General features: G+C 40.8%; 1 protein-coding gene, 1 non-coding gene and 1 pseudogene across 2 annotated transcripts; all 3 read left to right on the top strand.

Annotated features, from left to right (window-relative positions):
- The first annotated feature begins 5,417 nt into the window (after positions 1–5,417).
- LOC122335125 lies at positions 5,418–7,463 on the top strand (annotated as a pseudogene).
- trnak-cuu lies at positions 5,918–5,990 on the top strand. Its single transcript has one exon. It is a non-coding gene; the product is annotated as a tRNA-Lys (tRNA).
- A 1,713-nt stretch (positions 7,464–9,176) lies between the features above and the next one.
- LOC122335124 (phostensin-like) lies at positions 9,177–17,913 on the top strand (the record flags this gene model as incomplete). Its single annotated transcript, XM_043232891.1, is given in 8 exon segments — positions 9,177–9,490; positions 10,067–10,235; positions 10,238–10,884; positions 11,032–11,271; positions 11,322–11,386; positions 12,246–12,406; positions 12,505–13,637; positions 17,767–17,913. Coding segments are annotated over 7 exon segments (2,475 nt in total), but the record flags the coding sequence as incomplete, so codon positions are not given.
- Between the last annotated feature and the right edge of the window lie 3,653 nt (positions 17,914–21,566).

Below are 21,566 nucleotides of genomic sequence, written 5' to 3'. Positions count from 1 at the left end.
CTTCTTAATGTTAAATTCTGAAAAAACAGAGGTGATGGCTGCTCTGTTAATTCTTCATCATCAGTTAGGAACCTAGGTGTGCTGTTTGACTGCAATCTTTCCTTCGAAAATCATGTTTCTAGCATCTGTAAAACTGCGTTTTTCCATCTTAAAAATATATCTAAATTACGACCTATGCTTTCAACCTCTAATGCAGAAATATTAATTCATGCGTTTATGACCTCGAGGTTAGATTATTGTAATGCTTTATTGGGCGGTTGTTCTGCACGCTTAATAAACAAACTTCAGCTAGTCCAAAACGCAGCAGCCAGAGTCCTTACTAGAACTAGGAAGTATGATCATATTAGCCCGGTTCTGTCAACACTGCACTGGCTCCCTATCAAACATCGGATAGATTTTAAAATCTTATTAATTACCTATAAAGCTCTGAATGGTTTAGCTCTCAATACTTGAGCGAGCTCTTATCACATTATAGTCCTGTCCGTTCACATGCCTTCTCAAAACTCTGGCCATTTGATAATACCCTAGAATATCAAAATCAACTGCAGGCAGCAGATCCTTTTCCGATCTAGCACCTAAACTCTGGAACAATCTCCCTAACTCTGTTCGTGAAGCAGACACACTCTGTCAGTTTAAATCTAGATTAAAGACACATCTTTTTAACTTAGCCTACACGTAACACACCAACACACTTTTATTATTCAAATCCGTTAAAGGATTTTTAGGCTGCATTACTTAGATTTGCTGGAACCGAACACTACTCCTACAATACGATGTACTTGTGACATCGTAAAAAGAATGGCATCTACGCTAATATTAGTCCTGTTTCTTTCTCAATCTGTTTTCACAGTTTGTATCCAGACTAGATAGTGGATGAGCACCCAGAGATTATGTTCATCAGAGACCAGAACACCTAGATGCGCCCCGTGGACCAATCACCAGATCCTGATGCACACACACACACACACACACACACTAAGTCATTTACACTACCTGACACAGCTGCGTTTAAAATTGAACTGGAAGTTAAGTGCTGGGCGTCCGGTCAGAGGAGAACTGACCCCAACTGAGTCTGGTTCTCCAAGGTTTTTTTTCTCCATTCTGTATGCATGGGGTTTTGTTTCCTTGCCGCTGTCGCCTCTGGCTTGCTTGGTTGGGGACACTTAACTTCTAGTGATTATCGTTGAATTGACTACAGAGACCGAAATTGGAAATAAGAAATTGAATCACTCTCGCCATTATACATCCCTGTCATTATTCTGTACAGTGCTTTGATGCAACCTGTGTTGTTAAAAGCGCTATATAAACAAAAATGATTGATTGATTGATATCAACACGGAATGGTGCAAGGACTCTGTGCTTATATCGAACTATTGCTCATCGCTAGTGGAGTTCATTGTTGTCAAATGCAGACCCTTTTATCTACCCCGGGAATTCACCACCGTCCACACTATAGGAGTTTACATTCCACCCAGTGCTAATGCTAAGGAGGCTCTGAGCGAGCTGCAGAACGCACACCCCAATGGACTGGTTATCATCGCCAGAGATTTCAATCACGCAAATCTCAAAACAGTGCTCCCTAGATTCTATCAGCATGTGCACTTTGCTACTAGAGGAGCAAACACGCTGGATCTTGTTTATACAAACATTCCCGGCGCGTATCACCGCCCCCACCTCGGCTACTCAGACCACATCTCTGTTATGTTGATTCCAGCATACAGACCACTCATCAGATGCTCTAAACCGGTTCTGAAACAGATTAAAACCTGGCCAGCAGGATCCATCTCTGCTCTTCAGGACTGTTTTGAGTGTACTGACTGGGAAATATTTAGGGAAGCTGCAACCAACGGCGATTCCATTGACTTGGAGGAGTACACATCATCAGTGACTGGCTACATCGAGAAGTGCATTGATGATGTGACCATCTCCAAGACCATCACCACACGTTCTAACCGGAAGCCGTGGATGAATGAGCGAGACTTCGCCTTCAGAGCAAAGGACCGGGCTAAACTGTCGAGCTTATCAGAGAAGCAAAGCGCTTTATGCTAAAAGAATCCACGGCCACTTCCAAAACAGCAGTGACTAACGGCGCATATGGCAGGGCATTCAAGCGGTCACCAACTACAAGACAACTCCACCTGTCTGTGATGGTGACGCCTCCCTACCAGATGCCCTGAATGACTTCTACGCACGTTTTGAGGCACAGATCAAAACAACGGTGAGGAAGTCCACCCCTCATACCAACGACCCGGTACTCTGCTTCACCACAGCTGACGTGAGGAAAACACTTTATAGAGTTAACTCTGTACGAAGTCTGCTGGACCGGACAACATTCCAGGCAGAGTACTAAAGGAGTGTGCAGAGCAACTAGCGGATGTCTTCACTGATATCTTCAATATCTCTCTGAGCAGCTCTGTCATTCCAACGTGCCTCAAAACAACAACAATTGTCCCGGTGCCTAAGAAGTCTGTGGTTTCGTGCCACAATGACTATCGCCCCGTCGCACTCACACCAATTGTGATGAAATGCTTCGAGAGGCTTGTCATGAGGCACATCAAGTCACAGCTACCACCTTCACTTGACCGATTACAGTTTGCGTATCGTCCAAACCGCTCTACGGACGATGCTATCACCACAACCCGCCATCTCGCCCTCTCACATCTGGACTCAAAGGGAAACTACGTCCGAATGCTGTTCATTGACTTCAGCTCAGCATTCAACACCATCATCCCTCAGCAACTTATAGAGAAGCTAAGCCTGCTGGGCCTGAACACCTCTCTCTGCAACTGGATCCTGGACTTTCTGACAGGCAGACCTCAGTCAGTTCGGATCGGGAACAGCATCTCCAGCACCACCACACTGAACACTGGAGCTCCTCAGGGCTGTGTGCTCAGTCCACTGCTGTTCACTTTGCTGACTCATAACTGTGCAGCGATGCACAGCTCCAATCCCATCATCAAGTTCGCTGATGACACCACCGTGGTGGGTCTCATCAGCAAGAACGACGAGTCAGCATACAGAGATGAGGTGCAGCAGCTCACAACTTGGTGTAGAGCCAACAATCTATCTCTGAACGTCGACAAGACAAAGGAGATGATTGTTGACTTCAAGCGAGCAAAGAGCGGCCATTCTCTGCTGTCCATCGACGGGTCCAAGGTGGAGACCGTCAAGAGCACCAAATTCCTTGGTGTTCATCTGGCGGATAACTTCACCTGGTCACTCAACACCAGCTCCATCACCAAGAAAACCCAGCAGCACCTCTACTTCTTGAGGAGGCTGAGGAAAGCTCATCTCCCTCAACCCATCCTGACTATGTTCTATAGGGGGACCATTGAGAGCGTCCTGTGCAGTTGCATCACTGCCTGGTTTGGGAATTGCACCGTATCGGATCGCAAGACCCTCCAAAGGATAGTGAGGACAGCTGAAAAGATCATTGGCGTCTCTCTGCCCTCTGTCACAGACATCTTCACCACACGCTGCATCCGCAAAGCCCACAATATAGCACAGGACCCCACACATCCCTCACACACGTTATTCACCCTCCTTTCATCTGGAAAAAGGTCGGGCCCTCACAACCAGACTGCTGAACAGTTTCTTCCCACAAGCCATCAGACTCCTCAATAACCACACCTGAATGTCCCATAACTGACATTCCTGTCCCATAAGCATTCTTGCACGTCATATTTATTGTTGTTTGTATTTTGTGTTCTTGCACTAATCATGTTTTTGCCTTGCACTAATTTTGTCATTGCACTGTTTGCACTAGTCCGCACACGTTGCACTTTATGTGTCTAAGACACCGTCTCAGCTCAATATGTGAATTCTTTAGTATTGTGTTGTAAGTGTGACTCCATGTAGCACCAGGTCCTGGAGAAACAGTGTCTCATTTCACTATGTACTGCACAGCTATATGTAGTTGAAATGACTTGACGTAACTTATTATGTTTGTATAAGTGTTTTTAGAAAAAGTAAAAATGCCATCTGTTTTATGGCACATAAATGCGTGTGTGTGCATTTTCCAGCAGAAAACCTGATCATTAGCAACATTAAACCTTCGAACAAAACTGTACACCTGATCTGTTCAGTTCCAGAAAAAAAAAGTTTCACATCAGTGTTGCAAAATATACAGTAATAATTCCCTGACTTACTGCATCACTCTTTTAAGACCAATGTCTTTAAATTGATGTCTTTACCTTGTTTAGAGCATTAAAAATGAGTTTAAACTGAATTTCTTTAAAAAATTAATTTAACAAACATGAATGAACATGCATTGGCAAAAGCAATTCATTTTTCATGTTTTATATGGCCATAAAAGGGTTTTCTCATTATGTACAATATATCTATAAACGAAATGAAATGAAATGCATATTAATGTGTTTTTGGGGCAACATGTAATGAAAAAAATTAAAGTAATAATCTATAATGTTTCATAGAATAATAAAACCTGTTTCATAACAGAAAGTCAGATTTTCATTGGAAGCGCCGTAACATTTTCCTGAGATGCTGATTTATCACACACAATTTAAAAATGACAAAATATTATTATATTTTCATAAGTGTCACTAAATAGTGATTTCCTGACATTAAGATGATGCAACTAAAACCATAAAATACGAGGTGAAAATAAACAGACTTTTAATGGCATTAGAATTATGTTGCTCATGATAGATAGACACTAAACTAATATAATAAAAATATTAGTAAGAGTTCATTCTTATCTTCCTGACACCCAGAAAAAAACTGAATTACATTGATAGAGCATAAGAAATTTTTTTAAAATATAAAGTAAAATATAAAATTTAATTTTTAAGTTTAGGTTTCAATGCTAATTTTAAATTATGTTGTAATATATAACAAAAAATATTACTTTTACAGGTTTGTTTCATGCAATATGCATGCAAACATTTCCATAAACTGATTTTCCCATTAAACACAGGAATCTATACTCTATATTTAATTCACACGTAAATGTAATGTTGAAAAGATTTGTCATTAGCTGGCCAGATTTTCATAATAATAACTAATATTTCCATAACAATATTGATCAAATTTATTCTTGTTATGTCTCCCAAAATGCACAATAAACGTGGTTTTAATCCCGGTTTCTTCTACAGGAAGTCATCTTCGATTCAAAATGCCTTTAACGTTTTCCTAAGATGTTGCTTTTATGACAAACAATTTGAAAATGATTTAGATTTAAATATTTTTGAATACAGTCATTTTATTAAGATGTACCGTTTTTTCCACTTAAAGCCGTGCCATGTGAGGTTTTATAAAATTTACTAAAATTATAACGTTCACTTATAACGTGGAGGTTAAAGCACTTTTTTTATTTTGCACGTTTCGCCCGCTGGCGGTTCAGGCGCGTTACTGCAGCCGCTCCTCCCGGAAGTTCCGTCCGTTGGAAATATAAATATTATCATGGCGTCCGTGACTTTTCGCGACTGTTTTGCGTTTCTGCTTTAATCACCTTCGTGTTCGTGTTCGTGACCGGTGCAGACTTTGTTCGCTTCGTGTCGTTTCGTGCCATCTATCATAACCTGAGCGGAGCCGCGCCTCTGTGTCGAGGTAAGAGCGCGCCTCAAGCTAACTTCGGAAGTTTAACAACAAAGAAGCTCTTCACGAATATCAATAAGTTGTTTCTGAACCCACGTGCACATAAACTAATGACTCGTTTTTTTATTTTTAAATGACTTATGTTCGCTTTTTAATAAGTCGTAAGGTTGTTTTAAGTTTTTAGTTTGTTGATAGTTTCGGTTGGTAGTTTATTTTTGAATGTAGTTTACTTATAGATTTATTTTGTAATATATCGTGCGTTTAGAGAAGTTATTAAATTGAATAAATGCCTTAACGCAGTTATACGCGCACGCATGTACGTCATGTCGTCATTAGGGAGCGTGTGCGTGCCGTGCGTACAGCCCGGCTAGCTCAGTCGGTAGAGCATGAGACTCTTAATCTCAGGGTCGTGGGTTCGAGCCCCACGTTGGGCGCAATGTTTTTAACGCGCTTGTGTTTTGTCAGACTCCGTGTCCTGGTCCGTGGCTCTGCGGGACGGGGCGGTTCTGAAGGCCGTAGCTGTGGATGGTTTCCTTCTGGTCCTCTTCAGTCTCCAGCACAGCCTGCTGGCCTGGACTCCGGTGAAACAAGTCTGTCAGAACGTGTTTGGGGTTCTAAGCAGAACCGTGTACTGCTTCTCCACCGCCGCAGCACTGCAGGTATATATGTGTGTGTGTGTTTTCCTGAAAACTAGTGTGTGACTGTATACAACAATCAGCATTTCTCACATTAGTGGACTGCGTTAAAGGCATTTTTTAAAAAGTGGCATACAGTTATACTGTTAAAAATAAATAGAGCTATTTAGCACTCAGTTTAGTACTGTACATTTAGATGTATTCATTTATTTTAATTAGCTAAATTTTTAAATCTTTAAGGTAGTCTAATTTATTATTTAAATAAAATATTTAGTAATTTAGTCTATTTTTTTAATGAAGTGTATCATGTATTTAAATATAACTATGTATTTTAATTATATATTATTTTATCTGTATTTTAAAAATATTTATATAATATTTACAGTTACATATATTTGAATACAAATGTATAGAATTAAAAAAATGTATATATATATATATATATATATATATATATATATATATTTTTTTTTTTTTTTTTTATTTCAGTTTTCTCAAAACATAGCACTCTCTAGAAAACTCAAATCAACCTTGTAAAACCCTAAGAAATATTCGTAATTAAATAACATGTAATTTAATAACACACACCATAACAGTGAAACGTGACGCTATAAAAACTACTCTAACTGTAATCTTATTCTCCTTGTAGATGTTGATGCGCTATTGGCAGCCGGTGACCAGCGCCCCTGCCTGTGGTCGGTGCGCAGTGCACCCTGGGATATCTGGTTCCCGCTCATCTGTTTTATCCTACACTTCCTGTGCTGGGCAATAATCTGCAGCATCCTGCTGATCTTCGACTATCCTGAACTGCTGGGCATCAAACAGGTGCGTTTGCATCTGCAGTAAGCGTGCAGAACAACAAAAGCTGCAAAGCATTTACATCACAAGCATCAGAATTGCATTGCAGAGATATCAGCATCTGCAGCACGTTGTATATTTTGCACGTTCTGTTTGACGCAGGTGTATTATGAGTGTCTGGGCCTGGGCGACCCCCTGCTGCTGAAGTCGGAGCGCGCTCAGCGGCTCTACTCTCACCTCCGGCATCCCGTGTGTGTGGAGCTGCTCGCGGTGCTCTGGCTTCTCCCCACGCTCCCGCTGGACCGGCTGCTGCTGGCCGCGTTCCTGTCCGTGTACCTGATCCTCGCTCACTCGCTGGACGCCCAGGACTGCGCTTACCTCCGCCGGCAGCTCCGCAGCAAGCTGCAGCTCTTCTCCGCTCCGCTGAGGACGGCGACGGGAGCAACACGCACAAGACGGACTGAACGTACCTAGAGATTCAGAAGGCGCAAAGCTATTTTTGGACTTCATTTTCACTCCAAAAAGTCGCTAATGCAAAAACAAAGGATGCGAATGTAGCGCGCGACTGAAGCTTTATCCGTGTTTTTATCGCTTATGAAAATTCAGAGAAACGTAGTATTGTTGCACAACTATATTATTGATATTTAACAGTACACAGATGCGCACAAACTAAATTATGTTGTTAACACTCAAAAATTCGTATCAAAAATCACTTTCCGTGCACCTTGATACCTGGAGGTGGAGGTCATACTGATTTGACTTGAAGGCAGCGTTATGTTTGGAATGAACTACTAGAATATTGCACAATATATACACCATAAACTGTTCAATTTTTCAAGTACTTTTGAACATTATTTGCATGCATCAGTAGACATTTCAAATGCAAAATATTATAATATGTTTAAATTTTAATTTAAACATAGCTTTTTTTTTAAAAACGAATAATCTGAACCAATTGCTTTACAAAATTATTAACTTTTTTGCCGAAACAACCCACATAAATACAAAGAAAAATATGGCAATATGTGCGTAAAATACCTTTTTATAAATCAGTTGCCAAACTTGCATATATATATATATATATATATATATATATATATATATGCAATGATCTGATATTTGCAAAGATTTGTTGGCCACTTATCTCAGAAATTCATATTTATTGTGTATTTTTGAGCAATATGACAGTATGCCACTCAGAAATATGCCAGTATTTCAATTTAGTTTTGCCTGACTGGGGTGTTTACATTAACCTTAAACAAATTAGCGCTTACTCATTAGTTTAAACCTTGCAGAGTTTCTCTCTCTCTCTCTATTTTCAGTTGCAGGTCAAAGGTCATGAGATTAACTGGCTCTGCTCGGCACTGACGCACACATCAGGTGGGGGGAAAAAAATCAGAGACTGGATGAAGTTATTTTGGTCTTTTGTTTCTGTACAATGTACAAAATACAACCGCAGTATTGCTCCCGCTGCATGTTTTTATATTTTGCAAACACTTTAGCATCGAAACACCGAGAAGTGAGCAGCTGATGGGATAAATACTGCGTTGGGTTTGTTTTTTTTGTGTCATATTATTGCAAAACATGCCTTTTATTTTATGCAAATGTTTAACGCTTTGAAGTGTGTTTTACATGTAAAGACCTCAGAGTACAGTACAGAGTTTATTTTTATATGGCAACTTGAAATAACTTTTGTAGAAATACGGACAAATGCACTGTTATTAGAGCTCAAACCATTGTTAAACTTTGTTCATTGACTTGATTATGTGTCTTTTCTCTGTATCCCATTGCTAAAGAATGCCGAATAAATAAAATGCTACAACAAGTGATGTATTTATGCCTTTGATTGTGATTTGGGTTTAGAAGTTAAATTGAGTAAGATTTTATGCATGCTGCGAAATGAGAAAGCTGTATATCGTTGCAACGTTTGTGCATGCTTTTTATCTAACTTATGATAAAGAAACCAATGCGTTTGGACTGGGACTGATTGATTATCTAAGAGCTGACGTTTAATTCCCGTGCGTCCGTCACCTCGCGTAACTCCCCGGTTAACGGCCCCGGTGTCCGGGAGGGAGGGACTCCGAGGAGGAGGAGACGGAGGGCGGCAGACGGCGGTCTTAGTTAAACGTCTTTTCTTGGACAATATGGTGTGTGCGCCTGTGACTCTCTCGCTGGAGTTTAATGTAATTATGGGATTACAGTCCTGCGCCTCTAAAGCCGGTAATATTTACTACACTGCCGCTCCGCTTCACGGGACCGATATAGCCTGCAGTTCGAGGAAACACGGAAATATGAATTAACTGGAGGTCTCTTACTCGGTGCCTGTTAGAAAGAAGAGCGCTGCTTCGCTTTTGCGAGGGTCGAAGGAATTATCCGGACTGTTGATGCGTGCTTTTGGAGTTGAACGAATGAGAAGATGAACGTCGAGCGCGTGGAAACGAGGAAAACTTTATTCCGTTGAATCAGGAGTTCAGTCATCCCACACGATCTGAAGCTATAAGGTTAGTAAAACGGCTGCTTAGAACATTATGCATCGAGCATGTTCCACTTCCATGGAACGTGGTATGTTTTTATATCTAGCAAATAGTTTTCCCCCAATAAATCACCATTCATTCCAAGAATCCGGAAAACCTGCGTGTTATATGCACGTTAAACAAAGTCAGTTTCTGCTATAGCTTAAATAAATCGTGCTATTGATACTTATTTATCATGAAACCGGGTAAAAGTGTGCAAATGTGTGCTCAATAATTAATTGACTTTAAATGTGTGCTTTTTAACGAATTTGCCATCGCAGTGACCTGAAACAAAGCCAAATGTTTATTAATGTTGCACAAAACGTGTACAGTGAACATACCTTTTCTTTCCCATTCAGATTCATTTTAAACCTAATATCATGATGTTTGCATAAAAACATTTACCCATTCGCACTTGCATAGACTTGCATATCGATTTTTTTAAATATACCTGTGCATCACTGTTTATTCTGACAGTAGTTTTGGACCACCAGTTTATTAAGTGCTGTATAATATATATATATATATATAGCAGCTAATGTATGCATTGATTTGTCTTGACAGGATTCCTGGATGTCCTTGGGTAAAACTGAATTTCTGTAAAAGTTCTGATCAGTAAAACAGCTCTGTTTCATCGAGCACTCAGTGGTTATGTCTCTAACCGCATTACCGGAATGGAAGCAGCTGCTACTGGAGCGAAAGAGAAGAGAGGAGGAGGAGAGAGAGAGAGAGAGGAGGAAGAGGAGCGGCTGGCCAACATGCCGGCTTGGAAACGAGGGATCATCCAGAGAAGGAGGGCGAAGCAGGATGAGGAAAGAGAGAGGGAGAAAGATATCCTGGGCATTACTGAAGACATCGCCACTGAGCAGGTGGACAGTAAATTCACACATCACCTCCAAACTGATCATACTGGGTATAAAGTGCAAAAACAGATATCCAAAGAAACCATCAGCCCCATCCAACAGAACCCCTTCATTCGTTCTGAGAACAGCTTTAAGAGAGATAAAAGAGAGAAGGAGGTGATTAGAGATGGAGAAAATGAATATAAAAAGGGAAATAATAGAGGGAGAGAAAGAAAAAGGGAAACAGACAAGGAGATTTGGAGAGGATGCGATAGAGAGATGTGGGTCGAGAAAATGGTAAATAAAAGTGAGGGAAAAGAGCGGGACAGAAGCACTGGGAGAGACAGCAGAGAGGCGGACAGTAACACATCCCGATTTTCTCCAGTCACAGGTCTCCGTACGATTCAGGCAAACAATATTATCATTATTGAGAAAGACAAAAATGCCAAGGAAAAACTGGTTAAGAGAGAAAAGGAGGTCGAGGATGAACAGAAAAGGATGAGGATGGATTTGAGGGAGTTTCTAGCTGGCGGAGGAAGCGTGACGGAAATTATGGCTTCGAAGTATTGATCATCAAACCTCCCGTGACGGACGGGAGAAGTGAAGCGGAGATGGCAAGGATCGCAGAAAGAGGAGCGAGCGCTTAGAGAAAGAGGGGATACGGTCCTCTATGCGAATGGCATCGAGGACGGTCATGCAAAAGCAGAGAGAGTCCTGAACCACAAGGACAGGGGGACTCCAGAGTGTAGTGGTCGGGTCAGTCAGCTGCTTAGTAAGTTCGGCGAACACCCAAAACCTCCAACACGCTCCAAGAGCATTGAGTGCTTCAACCAAACCGGCAAGAACCGGGCCAGATACAGCACAGGAGATCTATTTGTGCAGGACGACCAGAGTTCGGAAGAAATGGAAACAAGTCCCACATTCAGGGTGTTCCCAAACGCTCCTTTAGCTTCTCTGACCGTGTGGTATGCCAACAGGAGAACAGAGATTGTGAGGAAAAGGCCGATTTTAAGGTGGTGGAGAGGTCGACTCTGACCGCAGGGTAAAAACGAGAGTCACCGATCAATCAGGAAGTGAACCAAAGGTCACCAGACGATGGAGTCGACCCAAATCTGATGAGGTGATGCATGAAAAGAGACAGAAAGAAAGAAGGGTTGAAAATAAGAGAAGCGACTCAATTCTGTGGAGAGAGAGAGAAATGGACATCTAGTGTAGATGGAGAAGGATTCACTGTGGCCTCTGTCAAAATCCCTGAGGGGGTCGCGTTTGCAAGACGAGTTCCTATCAAACAAGATGGAAGAGAAAGCAGCTCAGAACGAGAGATCAAGAAAGTGAGAGAGGAGAGTGAGAGAGAGATGAAGATAGATAAAGAGATATACAGAGATAAGAGGCGAGGAGAGAGAGAGACTACGGTTAGACAGAGGCCTGTAGAATTCAAAGCCGAGGCCAAAGCAGAATCCGAAAAGAGATGGAATCTGGATGAGGTTACGGTCGCAGTTTCAAAACAACCCCATGGCATATATATTCCACCGTCTGATGACAGTACTGTAGACCTCCCTGGAGAAATTCAGTGCCAATGTGTCGAAACTCCCTCTGTGGGCTCTTGCCTGACCACAGCCTATGCTGGACAAGCGGTCCTTACCCAACACACAGAAGACCTAGTCTGTAAAATAGCAAAAGTCCAGTCGGACAGAGAACTCAGGAGGGCAGGTTATGTGTTTTCACATGGAGACATGGCTAACCAGGATCAAAAAGAGCATGAACAGTATCAAAGCTTTCCAAAACAATCCATTGAGGAAGTACATATTACCTCAGAACCCCACAAAAGTGCTGCTACCAAACTGTTTTCAGAGGAGTCACCATCCCCAGGACGGTATTTTATGGAGTCGATATATCAGCAGAAAGAAGGAGGGCGAGTCTCCTGCTGGGGATAAACAAGATGGAGGACAAGTGGAGAGGAGAGGGAGCTGGAAGACTGGGCGACCTTTGACCCGAGTGGAGTCTCTGAAAGAAAGAATTCGCCAGCAAGAAAAGGAAAGACGGGATGATGACAAAGAAGAGGGCAACAGAGAAGCAGGAGGAACTGTGAGAGAACAGGAAGAAACCACATTACAGACTCTCAGACTGTTTGACGTCACACAGGACGTTAACATGGCAAAGTCAAGCCCTCAACTTCCTGTTCCTGTTTCTCTGTCGCTCTTGCAGTCAGCTTCGACAGAAAGAGAAGTTGGGAGATCTCCAGAGACATATCAGAGAGCGATATCTGTCCGAGGGAAGCAGAGAGAGATGTAGAGGAGTGTGGGACGTGTATCGCTTGGAGAACACCGGACGTTGACGAAAGAGAAGAGTTGTTAGAGGAAGAGTACCTTCCTCCCTCTCTTTCTCCCTCCCCACCACTTTCAGACTCGTTGGACACCATGAGCCGGATCTATAACCTCAAGACGGTGGGGTCTAGGACTGCAGTGTGTATCAGTGAAAGGAAAGCTGATATACCATCACACAGCGGCCCTCAGGGCAAATACAACCCCATCAGACAAGCACCGTCACCGGACATCCTGCCAGAAACTGCCAAGCTGTGGAATCATGGGAGAGACGGTGCCAAAACCGAGACGATGGAGTCGACAGGTGCTCAGATGGTACAGAGGCAGGTGGAACGACTACAGCTGAGAGAACAGGAAACAGGATGTGGTTCCCACAACGACAAGAAGACACAGTCTGCCATGGAGAGTTGTCCGCTTGTAGAACCAGAAATTAAGGTAGCTGAGGGCCAGAGGAAACCAGACATACTAAGAGAGACGCAGAAATCCCAAACACCTTCAAGTCCCAGATTTCCACAAGCCCAACAGAAAGCCCAAAGACAACCTCTTACACCCCAGCAGGTCAGGTCATTTACAATCAATGCCCGGAATGCAGAATCAACAGAAAACTTTCAGAAACCTCCAGAGCAAAGCTCTCCATCGTCATCCTCTCCCTGCACCGCATCCCCCTCTTCATCTCCATCTCCGCCTCTCTTTTCCATTAGGAGTGCCTCAAGTGGACCAGGTAAGAGAGGAACGACCATCACAATCACCCCTAGAAGACCTGCAGGGGTAGACTTGTCTGGTGGCATCCCAACAGGGACCCCTACGGCACCCAAAGCGACCCCCCAGAGCCAAATAACTATCCCTGCTCCCAGCAGCACCAAGGAGGCAGGGAAGAAGCGGTACCCTACAGCAGAAGAGATAGAGGTGATCGGAGGTTACCAGAACCTTGAACGGTCATGCTTGGTGAAAAGCAGAGGGACACAGAAAACGGTGAGTGGGTTTTTTTTTTTTTTTGGATGATCTCTTCGATGAGCTGCTGTGCTAATAGTGTTAGGGCAATACAAAACTTGTGACATGATGCAACAGACAAGCTTTCAGCTAACATGCATTGTTTAGAAATTTTCTTTTATTTTAGAGAAGAGACAATTGCATTTGAGAAGATTCCCAAGAGCGAATCAAAGTGTGATCTCTCAATAGTCAGGCCAAAATATCTCTGTCGTCTTTGATTGTGGCCAAAGCAGTTGCTGGGTGTTAAGCCTGGATTAGGCTTATCTCTCACGCCATCACAGTGCACAGGTGAAGATACTCCATGTGTGAGTTAACACATTTAAACACAGCATGAAAAAGCAAAATCGGAAAACTACTTTGAGAAACACCTGATTCAATCTGCATTGTTCAGACATAGTAAAAAAAAACAAGTAATAAAAATTCAGTTACTCCTACCTGTGATCGCACCAACAAAAAAAAGACTATTACACTAAAAGGCTGGCTTCAGAGTAGAATGCGAGTCTATGAATAGATTGAGGTTAATCTATGGCAGTCTCTCCTTCTTCAGTACCTTTCACCCTGACACTGTCTGACCTCGATGTTTGTTAGTCTAAGATGACCCAGGGCAGAGCATTATGTAGATTTAATTCTACAGATAAATGAGTGTCAGGATGTTTACAGAACGCTATAAACTCGACCATAAGCATAAAGAAACATGCTATTCTATTGTTTTGATGCAAAACAAACCTAAAGCATGACCAATGCAGTCTAATTCTTACGAAAGACAAACTCTGGAGCTATCAGTTTAACAAATACTTCAAAGAATTGACCACAGGGTTTGCTTAATGGACATTTGACTCACTGTACATCATCTTTACTTTCAGTCAAGTTTTTATTCTTAGCTTACACTATAGGGGGAATTGCAGTGCACAGAGAACACTGATATGACCACAAGTCATTTATGATGGCGTCTGATTGCGGTATTTGTCAGCGAGGCTGATATAGCACTGAATGCATGGCTTCCTCTCAATATCTTTGTAGTTCCTACTTAGAGCTGCAAAAATACTAACACACAAATGCTGGAGGCTTTCGCTTCTGGAAACCTCCGTATCTCATGTATCAGCAACTACACAGACAGAGAGATCGTCCCGCTCCTGTCTTCTGATATGAGGTTTAATGGCACGGCTTGTTCTCATCAAACACAGCTTATTGTAGTAAGTGGGACACAGCAAACACAAAGGAACGCAACGGAGCAGAAAGAGGGAACGAGAGAATTTGGCAGCATTCTCCCAGGGACAGAAGAATGACCTTTTAATTTAGCTGGGTTTTCACAGCGAGTTAATAGAGCAGTATGTTTGCATTGTGGTGATCGGTGTAACCACATACACTAACTTCTGCCAGGAACCGAGTCAGATGTACATGAAGAGAAGGCAACAATGAAATCGGACTCTTGAGACAAAAGACCACAATCGTCTATGATAGCGGAGAAGGCATTGGCTGCTTGTTATAGATTATAATACAAAAAACTCACTACGTTAGCATACATGTAGAAAAACAAAGTTAATAAGCTTAACAGTTGAGTTATTTAAATTTATGCAAGAGTTTATGGATTTCAGTTCAATCAAATTAAAAGCACTTGACGACGACAACCAACATCAGAGAATAGTTGAACAAAAACAATACAGCAGACCAAAGCATGAAAAGCTTTCGCACGTCGATGAAGGCGATTTGCATAATACGTGTATTATTTTACAAGCTACGCGTGTTTTGTATAGCTGCAATATTTTGGGGGTTTTAAAGCAGTCTTGTGACCGTTCTTTGGCTGCTTCCTCCTCCGGGCCGTGTCACTTCCTGCAGAACAGACAGAAGAGACTGCATAAAACCAAGAGCAACCTAGGGTTATCGTTTATATAAAGATTTCAGTTCATACTGTTCGACCGACAGCATCACGTGCGTGCATGCGTTACATTTAACACTGTGTGTGTGTGTGAGTGTGATTGTGTGTGTGTGTGAGTGTGTGTGTGTGATTGTGTGTGTGTGTGTGTGTGTGTGAAAGTGGGTTTGCTCCACTCTGACCACAGCTAACCTTAGAGCTCGCACTCGCTGACTGTGTTTGGTGTTCTGTGGCTGATTCGGTCCGTTGTTCAGACCGACTTTTTTTTGAGGATCAGTATTCCACGCAGAGCTCTGACCGTGTGCTAAACATTCAGCTCGATCTAGAAGATCTCCTGTGCCTGCATACAGAAAATCCCGCACGTCGTATAACAGAAACAGTAAGAGTGTGTCCCTGAAGAACGATTGACGTCAGTCTCTTAATCTGTCAGAGGGGGGTGACTCTATACTTTCCTCATTTGAACCTTAAGCCATTATAGCGCTGCTTCACTCTCTGTATTATGCCCACGGTGTTATTTCTGTTTTATCTTGCAGTATGTTTGAAACTTCACTGATTTCTGTGATCTATCAGCATTATTATAACTCGCGGTCATTTACAGGGAAACCAGTTCCATTTTACTCAGATCTCCTACCAAGCAAAAATATGCAATATGCTGACGCGATATTAAATAGAGTTTCTGATGCTTATAATGTAAATCAGTGAGATTTTTATAACATATTGACATGAAATGATCTAAACGTATAATGCAATGCAATCCATTTAAGGAAAAGCCGAGTGTTCTTCTGGAAATATGACTGCAGTCGTTCTGACATCTACTTAATAAAAACGGTCAAGAAGCAGCAGCGAAGCTGGACGCGTTTGTACAATTATACCTCTTACGTATTAAAGTAAAGGTTATAAAAGGCACGTAGTAGATTGTGTGCAAAAGCTTTGACAGCAAAGTTCTGATCGTGCACCGTATCAAATAAGACACAGTACCTTTATAGGGTTAATGGCAGGTGATTTCAAGGCGACCCTGGACTCAAGTGCACTTCACTCAACACGAGTTAAGGGTTAATACAATAACCGTATTCATAATTGCTGTGCAAATCACATTTTCAGTATAAGACGCTTTGGATATACACATATGTATATAGCGCTGTATCATTGCTCATTTTTCTGACCTCATTGGCTGGTATTTCTTCTTGTTTTAAGCTTAAACTCTCTTAATTATTATCAGAAGACTTATTCTCTATTGTACATCTCAAGTAATTGTATCTTGACTTGAGGAAGTTTCGAGATTTGTCCTGAAAAGATGACAGATGTAAGATATAATCTTTTTTACAATGCCTGCAACATTTAATGTCATGACCTTATGAATTGAAGATTTTCCGCTTTGATCTGAGATATTTTTAGGGCAGTGGTTTAATCTTTTAACTTGAGGTCTGTCCTGCTCCACCATTTAGACAACTTCATACCAGACAGACACTTCTAATTTCACAGTCATTTAATTACAGTCACTTCTGATGTAATTGCATTAAAAACTAAAGACTAGGCAAACAGTTTAATACCAAATTAGTGCTGGTTTATCACATCCAAAATACAAGTTTTCGTTGACATTATATATGTATGTGCACTGTGTATATTATATATATATAAATACACACACAGTAAATATTTATACATTTATATATTCACATATATTTCATATTTAATATATAAACTTAAATATGCATACATACATTTGTATTTATATGTACATTTGACAGCACTTTTAATTGTAATGCATGTTTAATTGTGTCAACTGGCTGAGGTTTCTCCTTTATATATATATATATATATTTATATATATATATATATATATATATTTTTTTTATTTTTATTTTTTATTATTATTATTATTTTTGTTTTGTATTTAATGTATGCTTAAAAAGGTGCAGGTTAAAATAAAGTTGTTTAGTTTAATTATTCAGTAAAAAAAAAAAAAAAAACATATTTTCTTGTCAAACATACTCCCATAATTTTTGTTTAATTTACAACTTTGTAAAAATCTCTTTTGAAGTGCATGCATTTGCACATTAATGTAATAAAATCCTCACCCTCGTGCTGTTCCAAACCTGTAAGAATCTGGAAAACGAAAGCTAATGGGAAAAAAGCAACAACAAAGACAAAACAGCCTTTTCGAGGAGCTACATGTTCTGAAAGCATAAGGTTGTGGACATCATGTCTGAGCGTCTTCTGTCCCGTTCTCTGGGTTAGGTGAAGGTGTGTTTCGATGACGCTCAGCTGGAGAGAGTGTGTGAGTATCCTTCAGAAGACAGCGCTCTGGCATCCCTCCCTTTCTCTCTTCCCACGGGGCCCGAGGACAGCGGGAGGGACGAGCAGGAGGAAGACGAGGAGGAGGAGAGAGCGTGCCGTTCGTGTCCCGCAGCGGCGGAGCGAGAGCACAGGAAGGGTTCGACTCCTAAAAGTGGGTGAGTGCCTTCAGATTACCTCCTCAGTATATATATATATATATATACATGCATTGTGGATAAACTCTACGGGTAGGTCTGTGACAAATGAATCAACCGCAAATATATAATTCTGTGACAATTACAAGAAAAATGGAAGAAAACCAGGGCCTTCTGAGAGTAGCTTCTTCATCAGATTTGGAGAAACGTGTTCTGCAGCAGTGAATGGGTGCCGTCAGGATGATGGACAAGCACCCTGGAAAAGACAAAAAAACATAATAATGCTACTTTGTACAGATTTTTTTAGGCGATTTCCTTTAAAATAGCAGGTGTATTACGTGCTTTTATGATATTTATATCAAATAAAATTGTACATCACTACTTTAGGGTTGTTAAAAAAATCAGAATTGAAGAACCGACTGCCTTTTTAATTGAAAGAATCAGAGTTGAATTGGCCTCAACAAAGCTGAACAAGTGAAAGTTGTTGATATTTAAAGCAATCCAGTACTCTTATATGAATCAGACACAGTCCTGCTTCGGTCAACACTGTCACAAAACTGATAAATGTTTTTATTGTCGTTTAAAATATGATTTTTCTCTGTCTTTCCCGCCAGATGAATCCTGTAAGCGACTTTCCAAATGACAAACCACGGCATCCCTTAGATTTTCAATTCTTTACATTTGCAGGCGGCGCAAGTAATGAAGAGCTTTTTTTGTTTATAAAAATTGATTAAATATTTTTTTATTATTATTATTTATTTAGTTTTGCTTGTCCAAAACAGGGAATCAAAAACTCTTTAAAAGCACAATATTTTTTTTTTTTGGAGATTGTTTTAATTACATTATTTTAAAAGCATTTCTGCTTTATGTTCAGAGATGAAAAATAAATATATATATATTTTAACGCTGCGCGGGACAAGCCATAAGTGCTGCTCTGATTCACAGAAAGATGTCCTCAGGTCTGATAAGATGGTTTGCACAATTTAAGTTTTTCAACGATGATAAAAAAAAATCTACATGTTCTGAATGCTTTGTTCATTTTAAAACGCTTATGTTAAGAAATAACTGGAATAGACAGCGTTTGAGGGGATTCGTTTTAACTCATAAATGAGAAATAAAACCTCTTCGTCTGAGTGTCACGTGTTTAGAGTTCACTCTCTTTTGTGAATGTATGATTATGATGTAATAATAAAGAATAGATTAAATATTTTCATGCAACAGTGATGATATACTTGTATAGGAAATAGGTAGGTTTTAATAATGTGATTGTAAAATAGGGTTCTGTCGTAGCATATGGAGTATGAGTGAGCCAGAGAGGATTTTATTGGATATGCAATGGGCCACGCTTGGATTTTTTGCAATGCGATCACTTAAAAATCCAACTTTTGTATATTGTTTGTACTTGACTACCGGTTTGTCTATTTTAACTTTAAAACAAAATAAAAAAGCATGTTAATAAACATTGCAGACAAACTCATTGTGTGTATTTTGTAGGTGTGTGGGTTTAAGCTCTGTGTTACAGCGCCACCTGCTGGTCCTTTAAAGGAGCGACTGTTTCTGGACATCAAACCATCTGAAACATGAACCGTCCCTGTGGACAGACTAATAAATCCATTTAACCCAATTTAATGTCAAAATCGATGACAGATTGTGTCCTGCTCACATCATTAGGACCAAGCTTTCAGGCGATTTTTCTTTTCTCTCTCAGGTCCTTCTCTCATTTAAATTTCACACTTAATATGTATGTCCTAGCAGCGATTTATTTGCGTATTTAAATGTGCAGCTAAAATGTCACCTATGTTTTATTTTGTCACCTAATATTTTTATGTTCACGTGTGATACAATTTGTATACAATGCTAGCTTGCTAGCTTGCTAATGTCGAGTCCTTTCCAAGATCATCTATAATCTAGTCTCGCTTTCTTCAGTCCACACAGCATAGTAAGCACGCTCTGTCGTTTAAAAAAAACCGCGTTAATTAGTCGTTGTTTAGCCGTTTTCAAATTACACCTGCGATGCGGCTCAGCCAATCACCGCAGACGTGTGGTCACGTGAGGACATCTAAATCGAGCTTCGTAATTTATTCAGGATAACAGATAAAATAGCATATATGCTAGCAGATAGACGTGACGATAGCGCTACTTTGATATTAATTAAATCCCTCTGCTTTTACTTCCATAAAGTTCCCGCCGATTCATTTTGAACTCTCGACGAGCGGGAAAAAACGTTAACGGCTCCTCTCGCTCTCCTCAGCGCGGCCACGTCTCCAGACGAGTAAGAAGCGGACAATAACCGTATGTCGTGATCTAAGTATGTTTTATATTACCCTACTTACTAAAATGTCATATTTTTACCATGTTTTCGTCGTGGTACTACGGCGTTCTTTGAAAAAAAGTACCATAACCGATCAGTGCTATATAGACGTGTACCCATGACCGTAATAGAGCTTCATTAGGACTCTACTGATGAGGGCGATGTGCTCGCGTTTTCTAGTTTGTGAGGAATTAGCTGATCTAAACCAATTACCCATAAAGACCACAAGAGAGCAGCAAAGGACTGAAAACTGACAAAAAGATTTAGACCGCTTCCATGACTCGGACCTGTCACGTGATCTATCAAAACCCAGTTTCTTACTTGCACGTCAATCAACATCCGTTCTTTAGAGCGAGTGTGAAGACACCAGCTCAAGATGGACCGGCTCTGGGACCTTCAGCAGCAGAAGAAATACTCTGCGCTCGTTAGGAGCTCCTGTGATTAAAAAGAGCGTGAATATATGCTCAGACAGTGATTCAATTAGGACTCTTCTCTAAATGATGCATGCTAGTATGAGAAGTTTAATCAAACCAGACGTGATTATTTGGGTTATCCTTGGCATTTGTGTCTTCAGAATCGTGGATTTACTTAAAAATAATTATGAACCGTTATAATTGCATGCAAGGCAATTGTAAGTAGTACACCGTAGTAAAATTCTGACCAACACAGCATAGCATGTTTTACTTTCATTGTACCAGGAATTGGGATATATTTTAAATGAATGCGTAATGATTTGGATACTATTATGATTCATTTCTGAAAATCTCTATTAATTGCATTGGAATTTAATTCTCGAAGCATGTCTCAACGTGTCCTCAGTCTGATTTAATATTAGTTTAGCAGGAGCTTGATTTATATTTCAGTGCATTTGTAAATATTGCACGTTATTTGTTTGTTGTTGTTGTTTTTTTGGCTTTCCTCTCGTCAATCGGGGCCTTTCTGAGCATATGCTGTGTATTTTTTCCACGTAACGCGATTTGTGCTTTTTATCGTCGGTTTGGTTCGAAACATCTGCTCGGAGCAAAAACACGAGTTATTAACAAAGAAGTCTTCAGGAAGCCCATCCAGTCACCAACAGATTGCTTTAATCTCAGTCTCCTCCCTGATGATCTGATGGCTTCCTGTCTTGTCTTTCGATGGATTGGTGTTTGTTTGATTAAGTTTGTGTCTAACAGCTTCACCCAGAAACTTGCTCTTATCCAGACAGACATAAGTCTGTCTAAAAATGACAGCACATCTCTCTGTTCTAGCGGCGGCGTGCGCTGTAAGATGTCAGATGTGGCTTTCTCACCGTG

The sequence above is a fragment of the Puntigrus tetrazona genome, unplaced genomic scaffold (genome assembly GCF_018831695.1).
Source record: "Puntigrus tetrazona isolate hp1 unplaced genomic scaffold, ASM1883169v1 S000000745, whole genome shotgun sequence".
In the NCBI taxonomy this organism is placed as follows: Eukaryota; Metazoa; Chordata; class Actinopteri; order Cypriniformes; family Cyprinidae; genus Puntigrus; species Puntigrus tetrazona.
The sequence above is the reverse complement of the archived record's forward strand: the minus strand, read 5'-3'. Positions and strand labels throughout refer to the sequence as shown.